The sequence below is a fragment of the Mustela erminea genome, chromosome 3 (assembly GCF_009829155.1).
Source record: "Mustela erminea isolate mMusErm1 chromosome 3, mMusErm1.Pri, whole genome shotgun sequence".
Taxonomy (NCBI): domain Eukaryota; kingdom Metazoa; phylum Chordata; class Mammalia; order Carnivora; family Mustelidae; genus Mustela; species Mustela erminea.
This window is the reverse complement of record NC_045616.1, coordinates 81,891,649-81,903,820: the sequence shown is the minus strand read 5'-3', so window position 1 is coordinate 81,903,820 and position 12,172 is coordinate 81,891,649. Positions and strand designations below refer to the sequence as shown.

The 12,172-nt window shown below is 41.2% G+C and overlaps 1 protein-coding gene and 1 pseudogene across 6 annotated transcripts in view; both read left to right on the top strand.

Annotated features, from left to right (window-relative positions):
• Window positions 1–12,172, top strand: part of SH3RF2 (SH3 domain containing ring finger 2) — a 122,908-nt gene that overhangs the window by 48,847 nt on the left and 61,889 nt on the right. For all 6 annotated transcript variants that reach the window (XR_004284017.1, XM_032336291.1, XM_032336295.1 and 3 more), the window contains exons 3-4: window positions 4,977–5,246; window positions 8,844–8,939. Coding sequence is in view for 5 of the 6 variants with exons in the window: in XM_032336291.1 (XP_032192182.1) it covers window positions 4,977–5,246; window positions 8,844–8,939 (366 nt within the window). In the remaining variant the exon portion in view is untranslated. The remainder of the gene's footprint in view (window positions 1–4,976; window positions 5,247–8,843; window positions 8,940–12,172) is intronic.
• Window positions 3,715–4,969, top strand: LOC116586399 (annotated as a pseudogene).

Below are 12,172 nucleotides of genomic sequence, written 5' to 3'. Positions count from 1 at the left end.
AGCACCAGGCCTAGAGGTCAAGTCAGAAGAGCCAAGTCAGTCTCGGGGATGCCACACATTGGCTGTGTGACCTTGCATGATAACGTTGAACATCTCAGAACTTTTGTTTCTTCCTCAATACAACGGGGTGATGCCACCTGCTTTAGAGGATGTTGAGATCATATGAATGACATAATATATAGAAATTGAAGTAAAGCTATAATAGGAGACAAATTTCTGTGGCCCATCAGTACCACAATAAATGTTAATTGCCTTCCTCTCTTCAGATTCTCTCCCCCTCTCTCTGCACCTGACCCTGCCCAACTCAGTTTACAACAGGAAGCCAGTGGTTCCTGTAAGTATGAATGTAGAGCTGAGAATACCAGGGCACACTGAAGAGAAAGAAGGTGTTAAAAGTGGATTGACCATATGCTTCCACAATACTTAGCTCTACTGAGGGGAGATGGGAGAAAGACAAAGAAGGTCAAGCACTTAGTACTGTCTCAGGGTTTCAGAGTTCATGCATCTACACAGAGATTTAAGTACTGTATGCATTTTCAGTTTTAATATACTTGCTTAGTAGTCATTAAAATACCCTGCCACTTGCACTGGAATGTCTTCCAGAAAAGAGAGAAAAAAGGCAGATTAGCCATTCACAAAGCCTACAGTGAAACTCTATTGCTCTCATTTTAGTTAGAATAAGATGTAACTCAGACCAGGGACATCAAACTTGGATGCTAAGGGAGCTTGGTAAAAATACAACCAAGAGATTCTGGTAAAAGAGGTTTAGAAATGAGGTCCAGGAATCTGCATTTTGGACATCTCCAAGGATTCTGATATAGGTCAACCACAGACTTGAATTTGAAAAACACTGGCTGAGTGTTTAAGAGCTTCAGCTCCTCAGGATAGACAAATCCCACCTCAAATTCTAAACCCGCCGCAGTCTACTTTCAGTTTTCTAATCACAGTTTGTCATGAGATTAAATAAGGTCTATTGTGGAGTACCTAGCATAATGCCTGACCTATGGGAAGGAACACTCACTAAGACTAGCTATTGATACTGTCATTATTATGCAAAGTTAAGGGGGCTTCAGTGTTTTTCTTTCCTTAATTTTTTTCATTCTTCCTTCCTTTTACAAATGCAAAATAACCATGCCTTAGGCAAGGTGGATATTTATTTAGGTTCCAGACAAAAGTCTAGAAGTCAAAGTAGTCCAGGAATTGTCTGGCAGCTCTGCAATCCAGACTACTAACTTCCTTCCCTCTTTCCCTGTGACCTTCATCCTCATTGTTCAGTATGGCAGCTAAAGCTCCAGCAATCATGTCTGCATTCCACATAGCAAAATGCAGGAAAGGAAAGAGAAAATCAGTCTCTCCGGGACGACATGTCCTAAAAGTTGCTTATACCCCACTAGCCAAAAACTTAGCTGCCTGGGGGAGGCACAATTCCAAATGTGACAAGTGTTCTGCATGGCCATGTAACCCCCCAAAAATGTGATTTCTATTACAATGGAAAACTGGAAGGAGGGGGAAAACTATTAAACTAGGAGTTTAACAGATTCAGGTCATTCTTCAGCTTCTACTTGATTATTTCTCAGATAAGAAACTTCTCCAAGAAGGTAGTTGCATGGTTGGTTGGTGATCCTACTCAGCTTGGCTTATTTTCTTCTTAAATTGCTTCCATATCTTTCACTTCTCATTCCCCAGTTTCATTCATTTTCTTTCTACTGTCCACTTTTTTTCAAAAATTTTAAAGTAGTTTTGCACACCCAACTTGGGGCTCAAACTCATGCCCCAGAGATCAAGAGTTGGATGGTCTACTGACTGAGCTAGCCAAGCACTCCCCTACTGTCCAATTTTAATAGACAATATAATTATTTCATTGTAGAAGAGTCAGAAAATATGGCTAAGCACTTAGGGAAGCCATTTTTTTTAATATTCAAAAGTATCAACACTTAGCAATAACCACTCTGAAAATGCTGATATAGGGGTGCCTGGGTAGCTCAGAAGGTTTTAAAGCCTCTGCCTTCGGCTTAGGTCGTGATGGGATCAAGCCCCACATCGGGCTTCTGCTCAGTAGGGAGTCTGCTCCCTCTCCCTCTGCCTGCCTCTCTGCCTACTTGTGATCTCTGTTTGTCGAATAAATAAATAAAATCTTTAAAAAAAATGCTGATATAGCCATCCCAGGTAAAAATATACATAGGTATTTACAATGAAAGCCTAGTTTTTATTTATAACAAAAAAACAACTGTTTTTAACCTCTTCTATTATACTTAGTACATATCATGAGTAATTGTCACTGTTATTAATTATAGATCCACATCATCAATTTTAATGGCTACAGGGTTTTCCATAATTTATTCAACCAATTCCATTTATAATATCCACAGCACTGTGCTAAACCTTCTAGTGCACACGTCTTCACTCATTTGTCCACTAGTTTCCCAAGGATGAGCTGCGTTCCTGTTGGTTTTCTATCTCCCTGGGCTCTCCTTACTGTGTCCAGGGTCTAGCGGGGAAAAAAAACACTGCTCTAACATCCCATCAGCAAGGGACTGCTCAGGTCTTGTCTCTACCTCTGAAATGCTTGAAATTCCTTTTCAAATGAACATTGCAGACTCAGAAGGTTCCCGGAGAACTGAAATACTGCCTGCTTACATCCCCTTATGCATAGCAAGATTGCCCCTGAGAGAGGGGGCTACTTTCCCCCACTGCGGAGGGAAGCACAAAATACAATACAATCCCAGGTAACATGAAGGGCTAATAAACGTAAGTTACTAGAACTTACAGTCTGGGGTCCCTGGGTGGCTCAGTACGTTAAAGCCTCTGCCTCCGGCTCAGGTAATGATCCCAGAGTCCTGGGATCAAGCCCCACATCAGACTCTCTGCTCAGCAGGGAGCTGCTTCCCACCCGCCCCCCCCCCCCCCACTGCCTGCCTCTCTGCCTACTTGTGATCTCTGTCTGTCAAATAAATAAATAAAATCCTAAAAAAAAAAAAAAGAACTTGCAGTCTGCCACTCCTGACTTCAAGCAAAACCAACGTGAGGCTGTTTCTGCGTGTAGAAACCAGTTCCAATTAGAAAAAAAAAAAATGCACTTTACTGAAACAATTATTTAGAGAGACAACTAACAAATGACAGTTCTTTAGCTGATTTTTTAAAAAAGCAATGATTGATTTCTGACTAATTCTTTGTCTCAGTGCTTCCTAATGATCCAAACACTCTAATAACATTTACACTTTTTGGAGGCGGCTGAAGACAAATTATGTTGCATCACTGCCATATAGCACTTTCTTTTTTTTTAAATTACCTTACTTATATATATATTTTTTATTTTAGTAACCTCTACACACAGTGTGGGCTTGAACTCATAACCCCGGGATCAAGAGTTGCATGCTTCTCCAACTGAGCCATCCAGATGCCCCTCCTATAGTACTTTGTATTTTCAGGGACTTTTCACCTCAATTTACTTCCCATCAACACTGAGGAATAGGTAGAACTGATATCATTAGCCTTTCCTTATTATAGCCATCCTGTAAGAGATGCCATTTAATGGGCCCATACTATGTATCAAGCAATATGCTAAATGCATTATAAATATTTAGGGCACCTGGGTGGCTCAGTTGGTTAAACATCTGCCTTCGACTCTTGTCATAATCCCAGGGTCCTGAGATCAAGCCCTGCATCAGGCTCCCCGCTCATCAGAGAGCTTGCTTCTTCCTCTCCCTCTGCCCCCCGCTCCCTGCTGGTGTTCTCTACTTCTCTCTTTCTCTCTCAAATAAATAAAATCTTTAGAAAATGCATTATAAATATCTAGTCTTCATGACTACCCTAATGAAGTACATATTCTGTTATTACGCCATTTTATAAATAGATATGATTTATGACAGATTAAATGACGTGACTACGGTCACATGAAAGGAAAGAGGTAGAGCCAGAATTCCCAATCAGTATTCAGGCCCCCAAAAGAGTCACTGACTCACTCAAGTCCACACAGTTGTGGAAGTCCAAAATCCTGTTCCCTGCATAGTGATTAATAACAGGGACTCTGGCCCCCGCCCCTCTCTGTCTTCTCTGCGCTGGGAGCAGCTCTTCTGCCAACAGCCCCTCATCCCCTGAAAATGTACACCGCTACAAAGTTCGTCTCCACCCACTTCTTGGTAAGGAGTACCTCTCAGCGTTGAGCTGGTCACCAGCTACAGTGGTGCTAAAACCCCTGGAGACACTTATAAGACCCTCAGCAGCTTGACAGCCCCACGTCCCCTGACCTCACTCATTCCTAGCCACAGCTTCCCAACCAGTGCCATTGCAAGTGACATCAACACAGCAGCCAAGTTCATTGGGGCTAGGGCTGCCATGGGGGTGGGTGGCTGGCGCTGGAGCTGACTTTGGGACTGTTTGGGAGCCTCATCATTGCTTATGGCAGGAATCCCTCTCTGAAGCAACAGCTCTTCTCCTGTGCTGTTCTGGGCTTTGCTCTCTCAGAGGCCACAGGGCTCTTTTGCCTGCTGGTGGCCTTTCTCATCCTCCTCACCATGTGAAGGAACTGTCTCCACCTCCCTTAGGTTTTCCTCCAGTGTCTCATCTGCCCTATATGTTCCTTTCCCTATACCTCCCCAGGCAGCCTGCAGAAAGTGGTTGACTCAGGGTTTGACAGAGGGATGACAAATACACACAGTATTAATAAGAAAAAAAAAAAAGAAAGAAAAGAAAAGAAAAAAGAACAGGGACTCTGAAATCCTGTAGCCTGAGTTCAGACCCTGTATCTTTGCTTTCCCAGCTGGGTCACCATAGGCAAGGTACTAACCTCCTCTGTGCCTCAGTGGCCCTACTTAGAAGAGGAGGTAATAAGAATGTCTATCTCAAAGGTTCAAGAAGATGATCCACATCCAGCACTTAACACATGGGAAGTGCTCCGTGGTCAGTTTTACTGTTATTCCTTCTGTCCCCCTTGCCTGTGAGCTAAGGATACATTTCATTGGTCTGTGCCACTGCAGGTGCCACGAGCAAAGGCCTTATGTAACTACCGAGGGCAGAATCCTGGTGACCTGAAGTTTAATAAGGGAGATGTCATCCTTCTCCGGAGGCAGCTGGATGAGAAATGGTACCAGGGGGAGATCAATGGAGTCAGCGGGATCTTCCCAGCCGGCTCCGTGGAAGTCATCAAGCAGCTGCCCCAGCCACCCCCACTCTGCCGAGCTCTCTACAACTTTGACCTACGAGACAAAGACAGGAGTGAGAACCAGGACTGCCTGACCTTCCTCAAGGTAAGATTCTGGGCACCCATGGAGATCACGAAAGACTACAGAGAGACTGTGGCAGAACCTGGAGTTGTATAATACTTGCTGATCTTTAAAAAGTATACATATTTTCACATGCATGTTTATATGTAGATATGTGTGCACATGTATGTAGTGTTGTGTGTGTGTGTGTGTGTGTGTGTGTGTAATTCAAAACTAAATGGAAGTTGCCAGAGAAATTAAATGAGAATTTGATGGAAATCCTTAAGCCTTACCTCTTGCAATGATGAAAGTAAGTATTCACTCATTCACTCATTCTATAGTCATTCTTTTTTTTTATTTTAAAGATTTTATGTCATTGACAGAGATCACAAGTAGGCAGAGAGGCAGGCAGAGAGAGAGAGGAGGAAGCAGGCTCCCCACTGAGCAGAGAGCCCCATGCGGGGGGCTTGATCCCAGGACTCTGGGATCATGACCTGAGTCGAAGGCAGAGGCTTTAACCCACTGAGCCACTCAGGCGCCCCATCATTCATCCTATAGTCATTCTTGAGTACTTCTTTGCAGGCACTGGGGATGCAGTATGAAAAAGTCACAGTTCCTGCCCTCAGGCAGACTAGGGGGAGAGACAGATAAGCAGACAAAAATTTACAAATACATTTTGACAATGTGCTGGGCAAAATACAGCTCTTACCTCTTTATGTATCTGTAAGGCATTCTTGGTGGCCAACTTCTGAGGCTCTCATTTCACTCTTTACAACATTCTATTTTATTATAAACATTGTATTCAAAGCCCTCCAAACACACAGTAAGATAATCATATCTTTATATATAAATAACCTCTTACAAGATAATATTTTCCAAGCATATTAATTACCCTAATATTTTCTTGCCTCTTTTTTTTTTTTAATTCCTCATATAATATGAGGTGAGGATAATTCCTCACCGTGTGCAAGTAACAACAGTTTTACTAAAGTCTGGACTACTTTAATTCTCTGTATTCTGTATTTATTATTCCTTAAACATTTAAATTCCCTCAGAGAGGCCAAAGTTAGGGTGATTTTCACTCTTTGCTGCTTGCAATAAGTGCATCAAGTACTAGAAGTGGCTCTGGTACAGTAGCTTAGGAAAGGTCTTCTATTTTGTAAAAGATTTTTATTCTACCACCATCAGAAAGGAGATTTATTTCACATTGCCTCAAGCTAGATAACATCACTGTCCTCCATATTTTGAAATATTGATCATTATTGTCTTGGCACCTCAGAGTGAGTCCCCTAAGGAAGGTCATTCCATGACCCAAACTGCAATGTCTGTGCTTCAGTGACACTTAGAGGAAGGGCAGTTTAATCCCAGAGATATTTACTGAGTATTTACTTTGTGCCAGGCATTAAGCACTGAGCTCTGGAGACACCACTGGAAGAAGGCAGAGGCAGGAATCATTATTTATGTTTTTGCCGCTCTCTGGGAATTTGCAAAATTTGTAAAAACTTAACTCCACCTGCCCATTCATTCACTGAGCCCATCCATGTGCCAAGCTGCCCACTAGGGATGAAATGATGTACCATTGTCCCTACCTCACAGAGCTGGCAGACTAGTGGAAGGAACAGACAGATGAATGGGAAATTATGACAAAGGAAACAGAAGAGAGGGTTTGATCTTCTGGAAGCTTTGGAAGGCTGCGACTACACTAGGAAATTTCATGGTCTTCCTAAACTCAGCAAGTCCAAAATAAACCCAAGATCTTTCCTCCCAAAAGTGCTCTTGTCCTAGGGTTTTCTATCTTAGTAGATTGTACAATTTTTTTAATAAATTTTATTTATTTATTTACAGAGAGAGAGAGAGAGAGCACAAGTAGGCAGAGCAGCAGGTAGAGGGAAAGGGCGGGCTCCCTGCTGAGCAAGGAGCCCAACATGGGGCTCGATCCCAGGACACCAGGATCCCAGAATCATGACCTGAGCTGAAGGCAGTTACTAACCAACTGAGCTACCCAGATGCCCCTAGATTGTACAGTTTACTCACACATTCACTTATTCATGCATGGACAATTCATTGAGAAATATTTACTGAATGATTACTAAATGGGAACCACTGTATTGGGTGCTGGGAACACAGAAATGAGCAGAGCAGACAGAGGCCCTGAACACATGGAGTTTATAGTCTGTTGGGGTAGACAAGCCTTAAAAATGTTATAACCTATAAATGTGTCGTTGTAAGTTGTGATGGGGTAGAGAAAGCTAAGAAAAGGTATAATGCAATAAGGAACTCAGATTTGGATTTATCTAAATTCCTGAGAGACATGAATCAGAACTTGAGAGCGACTGGTAGATAGATATTCAGTTTTGGACTGACGAACAGATATGGAAGTGGAAAGGCATTCCTGATATGGTATACAGTGAAAAATCAGTGTGTCCTCTAGGACTTCTTTTGTATGAAATATAAATATATATTTATATATATATAAATATATACGCTATATATAGGCAAATGAATGTATACATACGCATATACTAGGAGTCAGAACAGTGGGTACCGCTTGCTAGATGATGGGTAAGGGCACAAAGGAGGCTTGTGGGTACTGGAAATGTTCTGTATCTCTTGATCCGGATGGGGTTTCATGAATATAATGGGTGTTAACATTCATCAACCTTTACATCCAAACTTTATGAACTTTATTGTATGTGTGTTTGTTTCCAGCAGAGTTTTTAGGAATCAGTGTATTTATATGTATATATGTTTTATCTTCATAGAGAAGAATCTGGGGTGGGGGGGTGTTAACAATGGCTGTATCTATATTGTGGTAGAATTACTTGTTTTGTTTACTATATTTTCTCATATGTCTAGAAATCTACATGTAATCTTTTTTTTTTTTAAGATTTTTAAATTTTTGACAGAGAGAGATCACAAGCAGGCAGAGAGGCAGGCAGAGGGAAAAGGGGAAGCAGGCTTTCCACCAAGTAGAGAGCCTGACACGGGGCTCAATTCTAGGACCCTGAAATCATGACCTGAGCTGAAGGCAAAGGCTTAACCCACTGAGCCACCCAGGTGTCCCTACATGTAATCTTTTATAATAAGAAAGTTTTGAATAAAAAAGCCACCTTAACATTTGATACATTAAAAATTGAATGGGGCACCTGGCTGGCTCAGTCCATGGAACATGCAACTCTTGATCTCAGGGTTGTGAACCCGAGCCCTATGTTGGATGTAAACATTACTTAAAAATAAAAAAATTTTTCTAAAGTTCAATAGGTTCTGAAAAGTCTTCAAAATTAGAATGAAATTTATTCTTCCTTTTGCTAAGCTAAAAAACTATCTCCCTATGGCTCCCATATTGATTTTTGCATCAGATTAATATAAACTAAAGTCCAGATTCTGCTGGTGATTGAAATTTAGAAACATTTCCAAATTTTCTTTTGGATTCCACTGGTCCTCCAAATTATTTCTACTCCTCTTGCAGTCTTGGTGATTCAAATGCTGCCCTTTATAGAGGAAGATTTTATCAATAAATTATGAAAGAGTTACATTTCTTACACTTGACACCATCTGGGATTCCACGCTAGTCTCCAGTGAAAGCTTTCACCATCTGAAAACCAAGAGCAGATGCTGACCTTGAGACTTTGTCTCTTTCAGGATGATATCATCACTGTGATCAGCCGAGTGGATGAGAACTGGGCAGAAGGCAAGTTAGGAGATCAAGTGGGCATCTTCCCGATCTTGTTCGTAGAGGTACGTGAATATCAAGTCTGCATCAGATGCACACTCACCAAAATACACATGCGCCACAGGGATGCCTGACAAAAATGGCTTTTTGACAGGAGGCTTATTCTAGAAGTTAACTAAGGTCTCCAAAGAAAAGATGCCAGAAGGTACCACCCAGTTCTGGGGACTTTTTATTCTGCTGATAGGAGTATAAATTGTGCGATTTCTCATGCTCACACTCAAATAAACCTGTATCAGTAACATTAAAACCTCCATCTCCTTTGATTCAGCAATTCCACATCTGAGAATTTATTGTAAAGAAACGTTCAAACAAGTATGCAAAGGTAGAAGTACAGAGTATTCACCATAGCCTTGTGTGTAATGGTGAAAAGACAGAAATCATCTAAGTATCTGGCAATAAGGATTTCATTGTTAAAAATTATGGTGATGAAAAGATAAATACCCATGAAAAATAATGTTAAAGAAGAATATTCAATATCATTAAGTATTTGGTATTATGGAAAGAGGCTTATGATTTCTTGGTAAGTAAACTAAGTTTAATGGGTATGGAGTTTTGGATTAGGAGATCAGAAAGTCCTGAAGATCTGTTTCACAACAATATGAATTATATTCAACACTACTGAATCATATACTTTAAAACGGTTATTAGAAAAATAAAAAAAATAATTAATAAAAGTTATTAGGGTAAATTTATGTCATGTGCTTTTTATCACAATAAATAAATGGAACTGTATGAAACTAGGTTTATAAATATGTGTGTGTGTATATAAATAGAGGCCTGAAAGAATCTGTACTAAAATATTAACACTGGTGATCACGAGATAGTGAAATTCTAGATAATTTTCCTATTCTTCCGTAATTTGTATCCTATAAATCTTCTGATAGGATCATATTGATATATTCTTTCTGGGCTTTTTAAAGCTACTTTAAAAAGAAAACAAAGGAAGAGCACATGCTAGACTCCGTCCACCTGCTTCTCAAATGTAATACTGTAACCTGGAGTTCCTAACCTCTGTGTCCTCCAGCCTCACCCTGGCTTGAGGCAGGTCATTACAAATTTAAAAGAGGTTCCATTGTTTAAACGCATTAACTGGATGCTTACCAGGCACAAAGCATTAAAAGTAAGCAGTGGGGGGGCGCCTGGGTGGCTCAGTGGGTTAAGCCGCTGCCTTCGGCTCAGGTCGTGATCTCAGGGTCCTGGGATCGAGTCCCGCATCGGGCTCTCTGCTCAGCAGGGAACCTGCTTCCTTCTCTCTCTCTCTCTGTCTGCCTCTCAGTGTACTTGTGATTTCTCTCTGTCAAATAAATAAATAAAATCTTAAATATATATATATATATATATATATATATATATATATATATATATATTAAAAGTAAGCAGTGGGGAGCTACAAATGCAGTTAGAGGCATGCTTTCCACCCTCTAGGAAGGTTGGGTGAAAACAGACAAAGGCATAATTGAGGATACAGGCGACCAGTTCTTTCATTCTTAAGAGCCAAAACAGGTTCTGAAGCAAATGGTGTGTGCCCAGAACACTATCCAGCTTGCAAGGTTCTCCACAACTCTTTCCACTCAGTTAATATCGAAGGGATGAAAAATGGAAGGGAAGGAAAGAGGATGAGTCCCGAGAGGCTGGTCTTCTTACGGTCTCTAGTAAACAATATTCTCATTATCAGTGCTTTTCCTCTTGCTGAGGCACACACACCCAATTATCTCCACCTGTTCAAATCTCACTCGGGTTACAAGGCTCAACTAGAAGCTTGGCTTCTTCCATAAAATTTCACCACTAACTGACCACTCAGTTGTCTCTGTCTTCTCTAAATACCTAATGGCTGTGTTCCTTATACTGCACAGGCTAGACTAACACAGAACAAGTACTATGTAAAAAAAATATTAGCTAGTTCCCCTAGCCCCATCTGTCTTCAAGGTAGCTGAGAAGTACCTGGGAGCACAAGGACTGTCTAGTAAATATCATGATCTCTGCTGTATCATAAAAAGTTTGGACTTGATCCAGAAGTCAGTAGACACCATGGAAAGATTTTAAGGGACCCAGGAAGTCTATCAGACGTGGGTTTATTAAAGACTGTTCTTCTGGCTACAGTGGGAAGAATAATTTGAAGAGGAGAGCAGAAAAAGCAGAAATACCAGTTAGGAGGCCAGTGTGTGCATGGCCCAGTTACAAGACGACAGTGGGTTGGACCAGGAGATGGGAAATAAGTGGATGGATTCAAACACCGTTTAGGAGGTAGATCCACAGGACTTGAATGTTGAGCGAAGTGAGGAACAGGGCAAAAGAACTGGTCAAGAATGTGTGCCTCACTTTCTGCTTTATATCTGCTTAGGTTAGCAGTGGAGGCATTTGCTGGGTCAAGTAGCATATGCTAAAGAGGGACAGTTAATAGTTAACATGGGGAGACAGTGGTTAAGTCTCCAAGGACAGAGATCAGCTACAGTTAATACCTAGCTGGATACATAGGAGATGGCTCAATTTTTGCATTTTAGAGTTTGCACGGTCCCCTGCATTATTTCAAGATGCTTCTCCATAGCTCTGGGGGGGGAAAGGACCATTGGTTTTATTACCCATCTCTGATATCCTTTTTCCCAAAACTTCTACATTTAATGATTATTCATTTGGACATTCTCCCCACTACTTCACCTCTAAAATTAGCGATTACAAGAACCCTCAAGATTATCATCAAACTAGCCATTGCTTCATTTGTTCTCCTAATTGCGAGGAGGGGAAAAGGATAATCAAGTGGTTGCTCTAATCTGGGAACCTGATTTTCAAAAATTACTTGAAATCTTAATTGAGCTTTTTAAAGCAGTACTTAAATTTTGACTCCAGTCATTTCATTAAGACTAGCACTTGCTGAGAACTCTTTTTTTTTTTTTTTTAAAGATTTTATTTATTCATTTGACACAGAGAGATCACAAGTAGGCAGAGAGGCAGGCAGAGAGAGAGAGGAGGAAGCAGGCTCCCCGCGGAGCAGAGAACCCGATGCGGGACTCGATCCCAGGACCCTGAGATCATGACCTGAGCCGAAGGCAGCGGCTCAACCCACTGAGCCACCCAGGCGCCCTGCTGAGAACTCTTTAAGTAAGTTTTGAATTACTAGTGCCAAGCAAAGCAGTAGGAAAGAAGGAAAGCTTTCTTGTAAGAGTGACGTGGGTTTTTGGGGGGGTTGTTGTTGTTGTTGTTTTCTGCACAAACAGGATTTTTCTTGTTAATGTATCATTTG